At 40.8% G+C, this 20837-nt stretch overlaps 1 protein-coding gene across 1 annotated transcript in view; it reads right to left on the reverse strand.

The window, feature by feature from the left end:
• Positions 1-219: 219 nt before the first annotated feature.
• The window catches only part of LOC143133389 (cytosolic phospholipase A2 zeta-like), a 43997-nt gene continuing 23379 nt past the window's right edge, over positions 220-20837 (reverse strand). Inside the window, exons 8-19 of the mRNA XM_076293155.1 lie at positions 17930-18057; positions 14433-14467; positions 13996-14134; positions 13053-13189; positions 11534-11756; positions 11234-11351; positions 5653-5790; positions 5332-5433; positions 2309-2479; positions 1756-1925; positions 580-766; positions 220-422 (exon numbers count right to left, since the gene is read on the reverse strand). Of these exons, the coding sequence (XP_076149270.1) occupies positions 220-422; positions 580-766; positions 1756-1925; positions 2309-2479; positions 5332-5433; positions 5653-5790; positions 11234-11351; positions 11534-11756; positions 13053-13189; positions 13996-14134; positions 14433-14467; positions 17930-18057 (1751 nt within the window). The remainder of the gene's footprint in view (positions 423-579; positions 767-1755; positions 1926-2308; positions 2480-5331; positions 5434-5652; positions 5791-11233; positions 11352-11533; positions 11757-13052; positions 13190-13995; positions 14135-14432; positions 14468-17929; positions 18058-20837) is intronic.

Raw genomic sequence — 20837 nt, forward strand, 5'->3', positions numbered from 1 at the left:
TTGTTTTAGAGCAAGCTGGATTTAAGCAATTATATGACTAAAAATCTTTTAATAGTAAATTATGATTCTGATTATTAATTATGATCCCATCTTCACATTGTAAAGTCAAGCTACACATACGGTTCCTTTAACATTCATGTATACACTTTAACATCTATACCTTTATATATCATTTGTTTCAAAAGCACACACTTTGGAAGACCTCCTCCGTCCCCGTCCTCATGGACTCGCTCTCTGTAGCGCCCTACGCAGAGCTGACAGCAGGATGTCGCGGTTGTTCAGGACGTTGTAGTTAGCAAGATCCATCAGCTTCTGGAAGTCCTCAGGCTGGAAGGCCAGGTTCCTTGTACGGTATGGCGAGTCCTTGGTGCTAACATCCACCTCTCCCTGTTTCAGTTCGTCTGCCCCTTCTCGCTTGACACCTTAACATAACAAACAGGAAGATGAGCTTATGACACAACTGGGATGAAACATCAACTGGTTTGCTTTTCCAAGACAGTCAGTACACCCAAAGGCATAGTAAAGTCCAACTATCAACAACGTTAAGATCATCTGTTCATTGGGCTGGTGTCCACTTACCTGGGGCTTTGAACTCTCTGAAGGTGAGGTTGACCATGGGGAAGTGAACCACAATGGGAGCTATGGGATTGTTCTCGTCCTCAAAAACATACACCTCCTTCATGGGCTCTTTCTCTACACGGCTGAAATCGATGTGAGGGAATGGGATCCTGTGGTCAGTGCAGTGCTGCTTGGTGTTCTTCAACACCTGTGAAGCAAACAGACAGGTAAACAGAACTGCGCTTGAACCCGGCAGACACACAAGTAAACCAAACTCGACACGAACTGCAGAATATTGGAGATAGAACTGGAGGGTTTTTTTTGGTGTTTTTTTCTTTTCTGGTTGCTTATCACACTATTTTAACATGTTTTGAGAGGGACAGGCCCATCTTTTTTTCTGACGCACGTCACGTTACCCCGTGCATTAAACCAAATGTCACTGCTTGAATAAATGAAAAACATAGCCTACTGAACATGAGCATCGTCATTTCACGATGACAACACGACACGACAACAAATTGCTAGCGGGCGAGATGCTAATGGTCTAATCCGATTCAATGATCTATGCTAGGCTGGAGCTAAAAGTGGTATTGCCAGACTCAGAGAACGGCTGGATGAACTGGAGAAAGGAAGAAGTCAATTGTTTAACTCAGGGGGAGGTGGAAAATGAGTGTAAAATAACTCTAACATTATCCTATTTACATGTTGTGGCTTGTATAGTTATAACACAACGTAAAATGAGAAACCGTGATTTCCTAAGCTCCATACTTGGAACTATGTTCTCATTCAGAGGAAGCACTGCGATTGGGCGGAGTGATTTGCATGCAACACCTGAAAAGTGTTACTTCTGCAAATCCCAAGTAGCAGTGCTATACCAGATGTTCGAGGGTGCATGTTGGTATTGACTAAGATGCAATTCTGCCTATTTTGTTTGTTTGTGTGTCATCAAAATGAGTTTGACATCATTGTTTTAAGGTAAAATAACTACATTATGTTGCTTTAATTCGATCAAGCTGTAAGTTCAGGCATGTCCAATTGGATGGCTGCATATTCCATTGATGTCAAAAGCCTCTTGTATCAACAACCACATCATAATCCCAATGTTCCACACAGTGTGGCTGGAGATTTGAAAATTACTTCAGCGTTTTTCACACTGATTCACTGTCTGAAGTTACATTTTGAGGGTAACTCGTGTACCTCAAACTGATCCAAATCCCAGGAGTAGTTGAGAGACAGGATGAGGTCCATGCGTCTCTGGGTGCGAAGTACTGGGGTAAACGCTATGTTACAGGCAAGCCCTGCGTCCACCAGTTTCAGGATGGGGTCAGCTGGTGTCAGCTGGTTTGGGAACATGTCAGGGTGTGTCTCTAAATAAATAAACAAACCAAACAAATCAGAAAGGAAAAAACTGAAAGAGAAGAGTTTCTGTTATAGTGGATAGTGTGTGTATGTGAGCATAAGCCCCAAAGGATGGATTTATTAGTAAAATGGCAGCCAGTTAAACTAGTTCTTATTCCATACTGTAAACAAAGAATATCCAATACAAGACATACTGACATACAAATTAAAGTGTTTTTGCACCAAATAATATGTTCATAAATATAATTATAATATATGATGATTTTATATGAAAAATAAACCCAGTATAGCCATATAATACAACATATTTAATATTAATAAGATATGCTATATGTGATGCAACATACTGGATATGACATCCATACTGTATGATATGAATTGATATAATTACCCTGTTCTATAAAGAAATCACTTGTATAGTAGTCCTTGTGTAGACTTAGGCCTCGCAAGAAGTTGTACGTCTTGCAGGAGATTGGTCGACCTGTTAGGAATTTGGCGATCTTTTCGGCAATGTAGCCGGCTGGTTGGACCATGATGGTGTGGATGGACGGGTTGTTGGTCTCTGTTGAGAACAAATCTCAGAAATCCAGGTACCATCTGTCTCTACCACCCTCTGTCTCCCACTCAAATGGTATACATTTTTTGTTTCCACATTGAAATATATTGGATTGAAATATAATAAATGTGACGGGGTGGTATGTGACGGGGTGGTAAATTTCATGATAAAATGGCTCTAGTTATCCGATAAGGGTCAAGTTATTGACTTAACATGCATCCCTTCAATTAGAACTGTAATTTGCTTAGCAACGATTGTGTTAAAACTGTAATGGGACAGTTATTCCTTATTATTCTGGGTGGTAAGATTAATCTTGACGGACTCCCTCCCAAATCGCGAAAAACGACTTTGAAGTTTTTTTTTTTCAAAATTAGTTATTTTCGTTTTTTTGCAGAATGTGCAAGTTGAAGTCCTAAAGAAGCAATTCCATGTTTCAGATAACAGCATTGGTTGCTTTAAAAGTGTATATTTTGTCTTTGAAAATGAATGTTAAGTTTCAGGAAGTAAACCAGCGTTTGAATTGGGCGTGACTATTAGTGCTCTTTTGTTCTGTCGGCCAATCAGCTGTATGCTAGAAGTAACCTCATGGCTACTTACTGAACCAGCATGCGGTTTGTTTACAATTGGAATGGAGATGGACAAAGCACAGCGGATTGCAGATGACCTGAATCTGATAATGGGGGCGACTTCATTACATTGGAGAACACCCCTAATCTAGAGCTGACCTTAGCCGAAGATAATTACAACGAGGAAGAATCTCTCAGTCTGACTAGCCTGGGTGTTCCCATGCTGCCTTGCGCGCGATTTGATTCACGCTGCTTAGGCAGCCTGGAGACCATGGAGCAAATTTTCGCCTGACATAGGGGACGAGCTATGCACAGACACATTTGATAAGACATCCACCCAATAGGGCGTGGGATCCGCGTTGCATTGTGGGACGTGGCGGCCATGTTGATGGCTACGCGAACGTTAAAATAACTCTGACATAACGTTGTTGAATGAAGAGATGTAGCTAGAAGTAGAGTTGAGAAAGAATAGATAGAAAAATAGATAGAAGAAATATGTTAAAATCCCGAAAAGGATCTGGAATAATCCCGAAAAGGATCTGGAATTTACTGGGACGCATTCAATAGAGAAGCCAGGTACCGGTATGTTGACAAAATCAGCATTATTAACGGCTGAGAGGGAGTACATTACGCAGTAGTCATAGGCAGTAGTCTGAGTAGCGGTAAAGGAGGCAATCAACATGGCGGAGTAATTACGTCATGACGCCCACACCCTATAAACGGATCTGGGCATTTTTTTCAAATACGTTTGGTTCACAGACCACGTCTCATTGAGAAGTGGTGGCGCTAGCCAGGCTACGGTCTGACAGCAAAGGAGCTAGATCGTAAGATATGCTATTTCCACAGTTACATTTGACGGGGATACATTTTGTTTAACTTTATCCATTGCTACTAGCTAACGTAGGCCTACTGTCGTTAGCTTTTGGCACCATAGGCTACTAGCCAAAACCCATTATAAGTATACTCTTTTGATCCTGTGAGGGAAATTTGGTCTCTGCATTTATCCCAATCCTTGAATTAGTGAAACACACTCAGCACAGAGTGAAGTGAGGCACACACTAATCCCGGCGCAGTGAGCTGCCTGCATCAACAGCGGCGCTCCGGGGAGCAGTGAGGGGTTAGTTCAAGGGCACGTCAGACGTGCCTACTGGTCGGGGTTCAAACCGGCAACCCTCCGGTTACAAGTCCGAAGCGCTAACTGGTAGGCTACGGCTGCCCAAATTACAGATAGTTTCGGTGGGCAATTAATTTGAATAATGCGAGAATGTCTTGTTTTAACTGATGGCAGGGTGCCTTGCATCGTGTGTGCATTCAAATTAACAGGGTTTGCAAACGTGATCTCATGCTTGTTTAGTTCGCGTTTTAGACTATTTTATCCATTACTAAACCTGCTAAATCCATTGCCAACCTGGTGCCTTGCACTGGGTGTTCAATCAAAATAACATGGTTTGCAAACATGATCTCATGTTTGTTTTAGACTACTTTATCCATTGCTACTAGCTGGTTCTGTAACCCATTACAGATAGTTTCGATGGGTCATTAGCATCATGCACTGCAGGCTGAGAGATCAGGGACCGTGACAGGGGAGAGGGTTGATCTTAATGTCATGTAAATGAGAACCATTGTGTTCCCCTCCCATGGATTAAGGGAGAAAGTAGTCAAATTGAAAAGCCTGATTTCTCAGCTTGTAGCTTTGAGATGTGTATACTTTAAAATAGCTACAACTTATTCAAATATTATCAGATCTCCATGAGTGAGACATCATTGGAATACACTTTCAGAACCTGTGAATTACTCAAAATGTCTCTGGGGAGACGTGCCTGGTTTTGCCATGCCTGGTCACATATCATCAAATGTTGTGGACGCAAATGGCATCCGTTTCATAGAATGACCCAACTGCTCTTTAACCTTCTATTTGTAAAATACTGTGTGCATGTATGTACAGTATATTTATGCCTGCGTGACTATGCCTAGTTAGTCTGGCTTTCACCAGACCAAGCTCAATGTTTTAAGATTGAACATTGGTCTGGGGAGTCCGCTATGTATTTTCTACTGCACAAGAGGCGTGATCAACGAGCGTAGTTCAAATGACTCTGTACGCAGTTGGATAGTCATTCACCAGTCATTCACCAATCTGACTAACAAACCGGGTGACGTTTGCAGAGTGATTGGCCCCTCTACAAAAGTGTAACGGAAGCAGGAGAAAGAGATGTACAGGTTTCCAGCCTGAGCTGCAGGGGGGAAAAGAAACTGCCGTCAGATCAGGTTGGGTTCACCCAGCCTAATGCCTACCTGTGGCGTCTGTGACATCAGCAGCAATCCAGTGTGGCATGTAGCCTGTGACATTTTGCCACACATCAGTAAGGTTGACAGAGAAAGCACTGCTCCAGATTCCTACAGAATACACCCACCCACACACGCACACACAAATACAAATTTAGGTTATCTGAATGTCAACACTAAAAAGCATCCACCGTCTTTCTTTCTCTCTCTCTCTCTCTCTCTCTCTCTCTCTCTCTCTCTTTCTCTCTCTCTCTCTCCCCCCTCTCTCTTTTTCTCTCTCACACACACACACCCCTCCTCCCTTGCTTCATTCATTCATGCTTCATTCACCTATCAGAAAAGGCAGACGATTCTCTGGAAGGTTGTTGAGCTGGTGACCCATGAAGTACTCACTGCCAAAGTTCTCAGTAGGCACAAATGCACCGTACTTTGGAATACCCACCTCAAAGGGGCTGAATTCACACCATTCTGCAATACAAAGACACAATGGTGGTACATATTTTGTCAAAAAGCTTTTTCCCCAAAGCCCTGGAAAATAACACAAGACACACAAGGATTGAATCTGAAGAGGTATTTGTAGCTAAACACCATGAGCATGACTCAGGTTCCAGAGAACACTTACATAGATGAAGAACTAAACCGTCTGTGATATCTGCAAGCTGTAGCTTGGCTGTAGCTGTGGAATGGTCTTTCATCAGCACATTCCATTAAAACAAGGCAGAGAATAAAACTAGAATTGCATCTTCGAGGAACTGCAAGAGTGGGCTTGATCAGGTTCAGTTCGCCAAACGCATTGCAACAGTACCTCATTTTTGAAAATCGGGCACATGGATCAAAGGTTTTCTGTATTAACATTAACACAACGTCCAATAAGCCAAAACGCATAAATAAAGCAGTTGCTATGCTGGTTGCTATGGTAATCATGTTGGTTGCTATGGTGGTTGCTATGGTAATTAGCATGGTTGCTAGGGCGTTGCTAGGGTAATAAGGATGGTTGCTAGGGTCACATTATCATGTTGGTTGCTATGGTGGTTGCTAGGGTCACATTTCAATGATGGTTGCTAGGTTGTTGTTAGGGTAGTTAAGATGGTTGCTAGGGTGTTACTAGGGCCCGCACTCACATCTTTTTTAACCCTTAGAACCCTATTGATGCAAAGTGCGTCAAAAAACACATCCTTTCTTCTCTGTTACATTGCTCCGGAACTGTTCATCGCAGCGAGATGAAACCTTTATTGCATGACAGAGCAGAAGTGGGGCTTTCCAAAGAGACTACACACATGTCTGTATGATCAAGTATGAAAATTTAAAAACCATGAAATCAAATCAAATTGCATCATATTTACTTTATTTACTTCTATCCTGCGTTCACCTGCGCACCCATTACTCTCGTTTGAATTACTCGCGAACCCGTGATCGCATAGATATGGCCAGCATATCAGATGAAAGGGGAGACACAGGGCTATCCATTGGTACTATGTATATCAATCCTTCTGGCTTATAAAAACAGACTGCAAAATAATAACGTCTGCAAAATAATAACGTCATGTATAGTGTTAATTTCATCAGACGAGACGAGAGGAAATATGTTCGTCAACGACCTTTTTTTTCATGACTAAGACGAGACGATGACGAGACGGCAGTAATGTCCTGAAACACTGACTAAGACTATCTTAAGATGCATTATTGTTGACGAAAAAAGACGAGACTAAAATGTTTTGCATGAAATAAAAACTAAGATAAAATCTCTCTTCATTTTCGTCTACAAAATGAGAAGACAGAATATCTAGCTGTTATGTTTTCAAAATATTCCGAATGAGTTCATACGCAACAGCTTTCCTGTAGGCTAGTCTACGTGCTGTTGCTGCAACCCTGTGGCTGCAACACGAAACTACATGGAACAAGAACACTGGAGATTTCTGCCAGAGTTAGCAAGCTAACTACCTAAGCTTTATGCCACAATGCTACATACCCAGAAGTTGAAGCTTCTCTCATACAAATTAACATCCCCCAGAATGTCCATACGAAAATGTTTATCATGTAATGTCAACTATTTAACTAGTTAGACTGATGATGCAAAGTTTGCTAGCAAGTAAGCTAATATGGAAAGTTCGCTAGCAAGTTAGCTATGGCTAAGATGAAGAGTCTGTTTGGGGAATGTGTTGTGTTTGGGCGCATATCGCCATCTAGCGAGGCGGAGTAAAACATTAATACTTTGGCCTATGACAGTGTTTCTCAAACTTTTTCAGTTTCAGGACCACTTAACTAACCCTAGCTAAAAAAAATATATTAGACCTACTTCAACAGTAGCCTATAATTAGCCTACACAATAGGCCTACTCACTGAGCCACCTTGCATATTGTCTTTGCACTTTGCTTATTGTGTGGATTCATAATGTTGGATTTAAACTGGCATATCTTACATAGACAGTGTTGCAGAACTGTTTTTACATACAAGTTGGTTCAATATTGCAAACAACTCATCTATATTATATTTTACCACGTCTGCTCGCGGACTACTTGGGATAGCTTGCGGACCACCAGTGATCCCCGGACCACACTTTGAGAAACACTGGTCTACGAATATGACAGTGGTCCAGTCAAATCTTTTACTGTCTATGGTCAAATCCTGTCTATGGTCAAGTCGAGCTATAACTGTAGCTCGACTTACCTGTGCATTTAAACATACTGACTGACAAAAAATCAGAATGAGTAATTATAACAGACGAGTAGCCCTGTGGACACACAATATTGTTGGAAAATTGAGATGTGTGAAATACTATTTGACTCAAATGGTAATCAGAAATAATTTGTTATAAAAAAAAGACTAAAATGTGTTGACTAAAACTGACTAAGACAACAGTACCTTTAGTTTTCTTTTGACTAAAACTAGACTAAAATGACGAGACTTTGAGTCGACTAAAACTTGACTAACAAAAATGATATTTGAATGACTAAATATGACAAAGACTAAAAAGGACATTTCGTCACAAGACTAAGACTAAGACTAAATTAAAAATAGGTGACAAAATTAACACTAGTCATGTACACAAACCAACGCTGCACACCCATTACTCTCGTTTGAATTACTCGCGGACCCGTGATCGGATAGATATGCCACGCATGTCAGATGAAAGAGGAGACACAGAGCTATCATTTGATCATCCTTCTGGGTTATAAAACAGACGAAGTAACAGCAAAATGATTACCTCATTTAGCTGGACTTACCCCACGTCTTTGTCTGTTTTTGTGGCAAAGCATGTTTATAATCGTCATTTTTCATCACTAAATAAAAAAATGGCATTTATTTCTGTAAGGCGCACACCACATGTCTATAAATTGCTCAGCCCCAGAGAATCCCTCCACCATGGCAATAATATTGCTAGATTCAGGACAGTCTGCTCTACACAAGGCAAGTCGAGCTGCCAGCTTGCAGTGGTGAGATACATGTCAAAATATAAGAATTTTTATAATACGCTTTTTGTATTTATTTATTGTATTGTATTGTGTAATTAAGTATTAATACATGAAATTGTGGCAGATTTGGGTAGCCTAGACTCTGCTGAAAAAACAATATATAGCATGTGTGTATAGTACTTACAATGACCAGGATAAATAAACTAAAGGTAGTGAAAATGCCCTTAAAACAGAGAGCCCTTCTAGGGTTCTAAGGGTTAAAAGGTCATGCACATGGTCTACTGTGGATCTACAATGATTTGTTTGACATGGATTGGGCACTGTCCCATCTTTCTTTACATGACCTGTATACACATGGATTGGCTTCAAAAACATAACCTGTATACACATGGATTGGCTTTAAAAAATATGGGACAGCGCTTTTTTTACATGACCTGTATAACTGGTGCTGGCTAGGCATTGAACTCGGCTTCATTCAAAGATTCCAACGGTACCTCATTTTTAAAATCGGACATACGGGTCAAAAGTTACAATCAAAAGGGACTTAATTATGTTATGGAGGGGTATATTCAAAAATTTAAACAAGGTGACAAGCTTAAAGTGGAGGCAAGTATACAGATCACTGACATTAATAGTGGAAGATTGAGACTGAGATATATTAGGCTACGTTACCATTCGATGTAGTAAGAATATAGTAGTTTTGCTAATGAGCATTTTCATCTTGGGATTTAACAGGGAACCTGGTTACTGTGCCCATGTTGTTGTCTTAGGGCGTGTCCACACGGAGACGCTTTTTAGGTTAAACGCAGAGGGTTTGCTTCGTCTTGGCCGAGCGTCCAAGCGAATCCTGTAAACGCACTGCCCGAAACCGTACTTTTTTGAAACCTGGTCCCAGAGTGGAAAAATCTGAAACCGTAGCCCGTTTGAATTCGTTTAGACAGCTAAACCGCACATCCTGCTTGCGTATCGATGATGTCATCGCCACACCTCAGCTGCCCTGGACTTGCACTTATAGTATTGCCTAACAATACTAGTTTTCATACATGACATTACCAACGATTACACTCTGTAAGATAAATATCACAACTGGTGCTGCGCAGCGCCGATAGCTTATGACTTGGTGGACTGAACACTGTTTTTCCCGGTGTTTTTTATGCATTCTAGCTACTGTCAGTGACCCGAGAGAACTTAAGTTATTAGGAAAGTGCTGTGTACGTTTATCTGAAATCAGATATAAGCATACAAAGACGCTTAGAACTCACGTTAAGCCGATGGTAGCACACTGAATGCAAATGCGCGATTTGATGCAGGCAAAAGTATTGACTGTTACTAACGAAGGTTTTATAGCAATATTATATATGTGGCGACAGAATAGCCTAGAACTTGGGTAAGCCTTGCGTTAAGTAGCCTAATTGCGGTGATAGCCAAAACTAATGTGAATCATGGACTATCCTACAACCAAAGAAAGTAAAGGTGATTAGTAGGCCTACCTGCGTTAGCCAAATAAAGGACGGGACTGCACCCTTCACAAACCGTAAATTAAAGTTTATTAGTTTTACAGTTGACTACAGTTGACAGTTCACCATCAGTCCACAAAAACAATTCTGGTTTCCTTGCACTAGCCATTTCGTCGTAGCCTATTCTGTCTGTTTGTAAAGCGCAAGTTTTGGTCAATTTATGTAAAGAAACAGTGCCACCTATAGGCCTGGGGTATGAAGTAACGCGTTGAGTCGTGTTGAGATAGATCCGTTTGGACACAAATATTCTTGATACGGTTCCAGGGAAGACGGAGGAAAAGGTTTGGTACGTGTGGACTAGGCCTTAGTAGCCTACATTACGTCAGGCTGTTGCAAACGCGAGAGACCTGTAGGCTACTGTTGATGAAATATACCCCCGTTTTCTAGCCTCTCGGGGTACCGGCTATCGGTATTACACTTCCCCATGCACAACGTTTGATCATGGTTATCCGTCGTGATTTTTTGAGGCAAACTCCATAAACTGCAGGCAAACTCCATAAATAACCATTAATTTGTCATTTTATGCCTCCTCCCTGTTGTTTCCTATGGAGTTGTTCGAGCTGATGTCCGAGTCAGGTGAGGCTGGATTGTCATTGGCTCATCTGCGTTCTAAGGGCGGCGCTTAGTGACAAGTCAATTATGCAGCTGCTAGATTAGCCAGGTGTTTGCAATCAAGAGTCTGGCAGAGAGCTGTGATGTCATAATGGAAATTAAAAAATCCAAGCATTCCGCCATTCATTTCAATGGGGCCAAAAAACACTGAAAAATGGGAATAATGCAAAAACAACAAGGGGTAGTCACACCATTTACACAAGCGCACTACACTGGTTTGGGCCTGAATTTTTAAAGTTGGAACTGTGTCAAGCTCAAACGCTCTAGGAGTAGTAGCGTTCCCAAAAAGTGGGTGAACAGGAATAATATGTATACTTAAGAAGAACAATAGTGGACTTGCTTGATCAAGCTTATTAACTAGAAACTTACCGTTCTCTGTCTTGTTGTCTCTCTTGCTACTCTTCGTGTTCACAGCTGTGTAGATGGGCAAAGGATTCTGTCCCTCTGATAATGCCCTCTTCTGGTCAGAGAGGGTACTCTCCCATTTCTGCACTTGCAAATAAAAGACACTTGGCTCTAGGATTTGCATTTCATTATTTACATGTCACATACGTGTATGTCCGTTTGTGTGTGCGAGCGTGTGTGCACATACGTGCGTGTGTGTGTGCACATGCATGTGTGTGTGTTTTGTTTCTTAGAGTTTGTCCTCATGTGTACAGTCTGCTGTACCTTCCCATAGATGAGGTGCTCGATAGCCAGACCCCACATGTCAATGTAGGACACTGGATGTCCCTCCTTTTCCTTCTGCTTCATCTCCTTTTTGTAGTAACGGAGCTTCTCAGTGGACAGTATGTGCTCATACCTCTTAATCATCTCAATCTTCATTGGTTCTGTGATCACACCCATGTCCTCCTTCGACCAATAAGAATTCTCATACAGAGTGGACATGGCCCTATGAGATGCCAATATGTCATGTGATATGGCATATAATGTTATAAGGAATAATGGTAAGAGGCTGATTTGAGTGGTTATTCGTCTAATAGGTGTCAAAACATTGTAAAAACAAATCATTTTAAAGGTTGTATTAGCGATTGCATGCCCAAACATAGATGATCACATTCATCTAATCTTTACTCACAATCCGCTAGCTGCCTGCCCCTTAACTCATTGAATGCCAAGCTGTTTTCGGAAGCTTTGTCCTAGAGTGCCAGCAATCTAGACCATTGTTGATGATTTTTGTACAGCCACAGCATATTCTGTGTTATGGCTATGAACACATACAATGGCTCGTTTAAAAGGTGAGACTTTAAGCTCTCAGTGGGTGCAAACCATGTATTTCTACACGCCTCTGTTCCTGAGAAATCCCAAGCTAAACAGTGGCTAGTTTTCATCAAAATCGCTGTTTTTTTCTAGAAATGGATATATAACGTCTTTCATGAAATATGAAGTGTTACCTGTAAACTTTCCGGGAAGTGATCAGCGAGACCTGGCGAGACTGCCACCTAGTGATAGACCCACGAAAATGGCCTGGTTTTGAGTTGACGTGCATGCGTCACTGATTTGACCCAAAGCGGCAACCGAGTTATGATAAAATGTCCAGATAAAATGTCCAGATTGTGCGTTTTCATGAGTTTTCGATCGTCATACATTTCATTTCCATTCATCACAAAGTTCCCAAAATCACATATAAGGTGTCGTAAGGTTTAGTAATTAAAAATAAAAGCTAAAAACGTAATATTACGTTTTTGGCACCCAACGCATGGGAAGAAAAAACTTAATATTACGTTTCTGGCACTCAATGAGTTAAGCAGGCCGTCAAAAAAACACGTCTCTGTAGGCAGCCTAGGCTCCGAGATCTGTACACAAAAACAATAGACCGCAACAGTGCTAACCACTCAAAACCAGAATAAATAGTGTTCCAACCAATCTCTGACAAGATGCGCAATTAGGAGAGTTTCAATTGCACAGGAGGGAGGGGGAGGGAGTAGCGAGCTAGCTCTCTGTTTTGTTTGAACGTCAACAGAAGTGACGTTACCCCGCCATCGCTGATACAACCTTTAAAACCTGGTTACTGGTTGCAAAATTTATGTAGATTTACTTATTTACTTGCTGTATCTTAAACCGCTACAAGGAAATTAAATACTGACTTTGAAAGCTGTTTCTTAAGTTCATTTAACGGCATTGAGGTATGTTACCTCTGGGTTTTCACCAATCAGACGAATATTCTATGTTTCATGAGGAGACTCACCATGTGGACCCTGAGACCCCGGTGATGTAGCTGACAGCATCCAGGATCCCCAGAGTCTGGAGAGCCTTCAGACCCCCAAAGGTACCAGTCATTGCCCTGGTCCCACCCCCTGAGCAAACCACACCCACCAGGGGGACCTGGGCAGAGATATTTTAGTTTACTTGAGGTTGCAAAATTGTTCAAAACAGTTCAGCGTATAATAATATAATGTTATATAATGTTATTACACGACTCTTCACAATGTGCTGCAAAATGTTCCATTAACATGAATTGGCCTTCCCAACGTTTGGAGGTCTGTTAAATCTATATAATTACTACTGCAAAGTATATAATGACTGCTGTCAATGGCAACAGGTTTTGGGCTTTTGATTAACGTCTGTCACATCATTCTGCAAGAAGTACATTCGCTTATTGCAATGGAGTTTTCATTGAAAGTGAAATTCAGCTAGTAAGACATTGCCACGCAACACCTGAAACTGTCAAGTTCTATCTGTGTGGCGAACTATTTATTTTGTAAGTGGAAGCCACGAAACAGTGGCAAAATCATTTTAAAATACCCATTGTGTTAAGTTTCTTTTCTCGTTTATAAGCGGGATAATGAATAAGTCCTTTCAGGTTGAAGCAAAACCCCTCTGCTGTGCGACGGGGTTCTGTTCGCCCTGTCGGGACTTTTTTTCCAATAATTACCGGTGGACAATATATTATCCCTTACTAATAATATAATTAACAAAAATGATAAAATCAATGTTTCAATACTGCAAGCAACAGTTTGCGTTGTCTCTTTCATATTTGTATGACAGGTAATTTCAGGGAGTGTCTTAAGCACAATAGATGCCCAGACCCCTGAGCTGACCATATGAGCATTCGCAAATGGATTCTCCCCTGTCTTCTGTTTTCTGCATTTCCCTACACGCATGCACGCACACACGCACACACACTGTACCTTATCTGTGTCTGGAGGAGAGCTGAGCTCCAGCAGCTTCTGTAGAGCCCGACCCACCACCACCTTCCTCTTCTCCAGGAAGTGCTTTTCCGCTGATGGGATGTCAAAGTCCAGACGCAGTGCCATATCCTGCCCTGGCCTACAGGGTCACAGTCACAAAACAGTAGTCAGTAGAGCATCATCAATGTAGTTATAAAATTAATCCATGTCATTCTTAATATTGTTTGTCATTGTTGATATGATTTGTATGTTTTGTAATGTTTATGTTTGGGCACGTTTGGTTTATTTTCATGAATGTTGATTTTTGTCTCTGGTAATAGGGTTGTGAATTATGCTGTTTAATTTATTATATCTTTGCTCATCAACCAAAGAGGGAGGTCTGTCTACTCCTGAGAATACAGTAAGTTGTGAATAGTAAATAGTAAATTGTGTTTTACCGGTCCTCACTCTTCAGCTCTAGGTCAATGAAATCCTGTAAGAAACATGGTGTTAATATGATGGGTTTCCTTACTGAGAATTAACTTTTTTGAGATTTGGTCATATTTTTTTTTCCATTAAAAAGACTGTCAATATAAGCATATAAGAAGTTATACATTACAATCAAATTAGATGTGACAGTCATTTGATGTTCATAACGAATATGAATATACTACCTTTCCGACAGGCAATCTGATTTCTGGTTTAGAACAGAGACAATCTGGTGAAAGGTTGACTTTTATATCACCCTGATGACAGAAATGATTAAAGACATGATAGAGCATATTCCACTTCAAATGTACTTTTCAACTTGGAGCTGTGTGGTAGCGCAGTGTAGTGCATGTGTAGGTACCGTATTTTCTGGACTATAAGTCGCATCAGTCAAAAAATGCGTCATGAAGAGGAAAAAAACGTATATAAGTTGCACCGGACTAATAAGTATTTAGACATTTATTTCACAAAATCCAAGACCAAGAACAGACAGAGAATATGTAATTGGACACAGAGGCCAAAAAGATTGAGAATTCTACTGGGAATGTTAATAAAGACGAAGGAGTGAATTGCGGCAAGCTGAGGCGGCCTGACGATAATTGTAAAGCAATTTACAAAAGATTCACTAAACAAAAATGCTGATGTAGTACATGAAAATGTAGCTAAAATGTGGAGAATGCAATGCAATCAAGCATTTTGGGCGATGTGTAGGCACAAGCCGGCAGCAGAGCAAATGCTCTCGGCGGTAGACAAAAATAGATGTTTTAAAAGAATGTGCGAACCTTCAACAACGCTATACTAAGGAAGCTACCCTTATTTTAGAGACTGTTCACAAGCCTTTCTTAACCAGTATGGACATTTAATCTGGAAAGTCAAGTAGCACACAGAATAGGGTGACCAGACGTCCCGGTTTAACTGGGACAGTCCTGATTTTGAGTTGCATGTCCCAACTCCCAACAAAAGCTTGTCGGGACGCTAAAATGTCCCGGTTTACACCAACCACTATTAAAGTGTGGTCTTATTATAGCCCGATCATTAACTAAATCCATGTAGAAAGACTATAGCCTAAAGCGTCCGGCGTATGATTTTGATAATGTGTGTGTGTGCGCGTGTGTCAGTCAGTCAATCTGTCTGCATAATCTTTGACAGTCAACAGTCTGCATAATCTTTGCAGCCAACTTTACAGTGTATCTCTGTAAACATTGTTGCAATGCCTTGTCATATTTGCCTCGTTTTAACAGTTAGGACAATGCTGAAGAGAAAGTCATTATTCACAAAATAACCTATGGCTGTGAGTTTTGTTTTCAAATGTTTTCATGCATGCCTGGATAACGGGTGAGGAATGTTTAGGAGACAGACTATCATAAATCCTTAAATTATGGCCGGGGTCTTTTATTTACTTAGGCTTTTATTTGGGGCAGGCTTGTATGCAGGCCTTTATTTCTTAAGTGTGTTTTATTGTGAGACATGCGCTTCGTTTGGAGCGGCATACCGGTAGGCTATCAAAAGTAAAAGATGTTCGGTTTGGTTTGGGATTTAATTTACGTTTGTTTCACTATTATATTGCTAAATGTTGGGACTGATGGGCACTGAAATCTGGGGGTATTTGATGGTTCACTATTAAGTTTCATGTAGTTGAAAGAGTGTCGGGATTTCCACCCGCTGTTTATTGCGAGACAAAGCATCCGCTTTCATTCATTGAATGTGCGCTGTGCTGTAATGGAAACCTTATTGTTTAGCCAAGTGAGCCTACAGTAGCCTAAATTGAGTTCCTTTTTTAATTATGCATGATTTACTTTTTTAGTAAATTCGTAGGCTGGAATGACTCGCAGCAACAATTGTGTTTAAATGTAGGCTAGTACTGCTTCAGTCTCTGGCAAGCTCAGAAGGGGGCGGCAAGCGACTGGTAGCTTGAGAGCGACGTGTTGGAGACCCATGGTGTAGGACAACAATAATAACAGTATTAAACCAACCAACAAGATAAAATATTAAGAAGAGCTATTTCATTTCATTGAGTTAAATGAAACAATGTAGGGAATTATTACCCCGGCTTGTAGGCTATTTGGGGGTCAGCCTTTATTTGTCTGAATCTGAGGCCGGGCTATGAATAGAATCCTGGCCATAATTTGAGGATTTACAGTATATGCACGCGTGTTTTAGGCATAGTGCAGGCCCTAATCTCTGACTGAAAGTGCACAGAACTTGTGCATTTACATAACAATATTTAATACATGTTCCCGGGGGTGACAACCCTGAATCCCTTCTAACCTTTGGGCTTAAATACGAAAAAATGTCTGACCTGTCACAAATTCACCCTCTCGAGCGCCCTCTCGCGACTGTAGACGGTAATGTTTCATGTAGAGTTCATGTCACTCAGGGCCGGATGTACAGAGAAAGCGCTAATACAGAGTTTTTCTATGCGCAGAAAGTGAACGCTGTGCTTTGCCATATTGCGGGGAATTTACTAAGCTGTCACTTTATTACGTAAACAGTGCTCATCACCGTCCACCCCCGCCCCCTCTACAATGCTAATTGTGTGCCCACAGCTGAACCACAAGCACAGTTGAATAGAGTTAATCAAATGCGACATTAAAAAGAATCAAACTTTAGCGATCATACATGATAATAAGATGTCAACAAGCAGCGACATACAGAGTAGGCCTCTGTATTTAAAAAAGTACTTGAACTATTTACTGCAAGTAGAATACGGCTATAATAACCTAGTCTAGCAGATTGGGAAGTGTATGTCGTGAAAGTGAAAATACGATATTAGAAAGGCAAACAAAAGTTAAGGTTGCTTTTGACATAGTACAATGAAGAAAAAAACTGATGGTCTGAATACTGATTTAGCTGTCTCTAAAAGTTTCTCTAATTGACGCATATTGGATTACACCTGCTTTTAACAGGGCAAGTTTTTCACCGCAAAACAGACGTGCGCTGTTTTCATACATATGACGGAATACCTAATCAATCGCTATTAGCACTTCTCCTCCCCTGTGTTTGCGCGATACTCCCACTTTCGCCTGACCCTCTTATGAATGCATATGCATGACACGGAAATACACAAATAGCCATTCTCAGCTCCCGCGACAGGCAGTCTGCACTTTTTCCTCATTGCGGCCTGTTTGTAGCCTGACGAGCCAGACCCACATCAAGATATAGGGTCTGGGAACTTACCATTGGCACTGCTCAATCCGAGATTTCTAGGCTAGCCTGTTTGTACATTTGAATTTGGATACGCCTGAAGTGGGCGCAAAAACGTTAGTACATCTGGCCCTTAGTATGAATTAAGATTTAAAAACATGTTAAATTATATATTGATATATAAGTCGCACCTGACTATAAGTCACAGGACCAGCCAAACTATGAAAAAAATGTATTCGACTTATAGTCTGGAAAATACATAAAATATGTATGTGCATTGTATGTGCATGTCTGTGCTGCGTGGGGGGGGGGGTATATGTACCTTCACACACAGCTCTGTCTCCAGGTCTTTGTTGATGTAGAAACGGGTACAATTGTCCAACAGCCCACAGGAGAGAACACGTTCCTCTTTATATGCTCCTGTCAACTTCACTGTGTGATTCTTGTTTTCTGTCACCGGACACATACAGTTGAGCTCATAAGTTTATGACCTTAGATTTGGAAATTTATCTTAACTCATTGAGTGCCAAAAACGTAATATTACGTTTTTAGCTTTTTTTTTAAATTACGAAACTAAACACTCTAATACACCTTATATGTGATTTTGGGAACTCTGTGATGAATAGAAATGAACTATATGACGATCGTGAAACTCATGAAAACGGACAATCTGGACATTTTATCTGGACATTTTATTATAACTCGGTTGCCGCTTTGGGTCGAATCAGTGACGCATGCACGTCAGGTCAAAACCAGGCCATTTTCGTGGGTCTATCACGAGGTGGCAGTCTCGCCAGGTCTCACTGATCACTTCCCGGAATGTTTACACGAGTAAGTAACAGGCAACACTTCATATTTCATGAAAGACGTTTATCTCCATTTCTAGAAAAAAACAGCGATTTTGATGAAAACTAGCCACTGTTTAGCTTTGGATTTCTCAGGAACGGAGGCGTGTAGAAATACACGGTTTGCACGCACTGAGAGCTTAAAGTCTCACCTTTTAATCGAGCTACTGTACGTGTTCATAGCTATAACACAGAATATGCTGTGGCTGTACACAAATCATCAGCAATGGTCCAGATTGCTGGCACTCTAGGACAAAGCTCCCGAAAACAGCTTGGCATTCAATGAGTTAATGCCTTAAGTAAAAAAAAAAAGAGGAAATATCCAACCTTTAAGGACACCAATTTTCTTTGTGAATGAATAATGTATCGTAAATAAATATTTAAATTCCAAAGGCCAAGGGAACTTTATTAGGATGCATAGTACCGTGGATCCATGAAATAACTGGCCTTTAAAAATACAAATCTGCCTGCCTCTATGGGACTTTAACATAGGGGTGTGTATACTTATGCCCCCTGTATTTTAAGGAAGAACATTTATTTATTTACAACAATACATTATTCATTCACAAAGAAAATTAGTGTTCTTAAAGATTGCATGTTGTCTCATTTTTTTACTTAAGGCATTAAGATCAATTTCCAAAAGATGATTTTTTTAGTCATCTTTTTAGTCAACTTTAGCATGGGTTCATAAACTTATGAGCTCAACTGCTCAACTGTACAAGATTACTGCACGGGAGTCTCCATATTACCAAATCAGTAAGAGTAGTGGCATCAATGGATACGAAGCCCTGAAGACTTAACAAGAGCAAGTATGAGGCTCGTTTCGCGACGACAGTCACATACAATTTACAGTTAAAGGTGCTCTAAGCGATGCTGGGTAACGTCGACTTTCAAACAAAACAGAGAGCTAGCTCGCTACTTCCTCTCCCTCCCTCCTGTGCTGCTCCTGTGCAATTTAAACTCTCCTAAACGCGCATCTCGTCTGTGATTTGCTGGAACAATTTGTTATGTTTTTTTTTTTGCCGTTTTTGGAGCCTGGGCTGTCCACAGAGATCGCATTTTTTTACAGTGTATTCAGGACACAGACAGCTAGCGGTTGGTTAGGTGATGTTTGCAGTAAGTGACATAAAATGTTTTAGCCTTAAAAAGGCGTGCCATCGCTTAGAGCACCTTTAAAGGAGAATTTCGGTGTGATATTGACCTAAAGTGTGTGGAAACATGATACCGAGTGTGAACGTATGTCTCATAGCTCATCTCGGCTTGTCCCCTGCACTCAGAAATCTGGCGCTAGTTAGCGATGCTACCAACAGTTTTTCGATGGGGGTGCCTTGGGCATCGTCCTAGCCATGCAAATAAATCACTGTTTTACACCATTTACGAGGCTCAAATTGGTAGACTTCCGAGGGCCTTGACATTTAAAACGAGACATTGAGAACTTTGAAAAAGGAATTCTCCTTTAAGAACAAAATTAGTAACATGGAATCAAAAAAAGAAATGTTTCCATCTTTTTTAACATTTTTATGAAAAATGGCATGTCCAAAATTATTCATACCGTTTTTAAATAATCAATAGAAACATCTTTATTTGCCATCACAGCTCTCAAAATGGTTCTTTCGATACCTAACAAGCCTCTCCACAATGATTCTAGACTGCACCTTTTTAGCCGCAATCTGGGTTTTGAGGCAGGAATGATTATTTGCCATCACTCTGCCACTTTTTTTTTTAAAGATTGAGGTCTGAATTCTGGCTGGGCCACTCTAAAATGTTGATATTGCTCTCTGTTAACCATTTCTTGTGTACTTCTGCATGTTTTTTGCTGGTTTAATGGTCGAATGCCGCCTATTGGGGAAGGTCTCTCGGTAGCCTGCCTGATCTTTTCCTCCAAAAACCTTAATGTAGCCCCTTGTTTTAGTGTAACCATTTCTTTTGAGAAGGTTACTGGGTCCCATCTGAGAAACACAAAATAAACGCTTCTTTTTTTAATCCATGTTTCTACCACATTGTCTTACAACCTTTTGGCATATGGCAGTGTCACTTTCAGCTCGAACAAACATCGGTCAAGAGAAAAATCAACATTAAATCAATATTTGCCAGGGGTATGAATAATTTTGTACTTAACTATATATTCCTGCCAGCTAATTCTAAAGTTGAAATGGAGTATTTCAGGCATCATTCTTGTGACACAGTGGCGTCCCTGGCCTATAGAGGGCCCTGCAGCACCGAGAGACTTGACAGCTCATGTCCAGCCAAAACAAAAACACCACCACATGGTCGGGAGGTGGGCCCAGACCCACACCTGACTTCCATCAGCTTCATAACCTGCTCGGCATTAGTCCCAATTATGGGCTTACAAAACCAGCACCTTAGTAAAGTAAAAGGGAGAAG

The sequence above is a fragment of the Alosa pseudoharengus genome, unplaced genomic scaffold (assembly GCF_046254945.1).
Source record: "Alosa pseudoharengus isolate Yale_2024_CS ecotype anadromous, Long Island Sound unplaced genomic scaffold, YU_APseudo_1.1 YU_APseudo_1.1_scf_2, whole genome shotgun sequence".
Lineage (NCBI taxonomy): Eukaryota > Metazoa > Chordata > Actinopteri > Clupeiformes > Clupeidae > Alosa > Alosa pseudoharengus.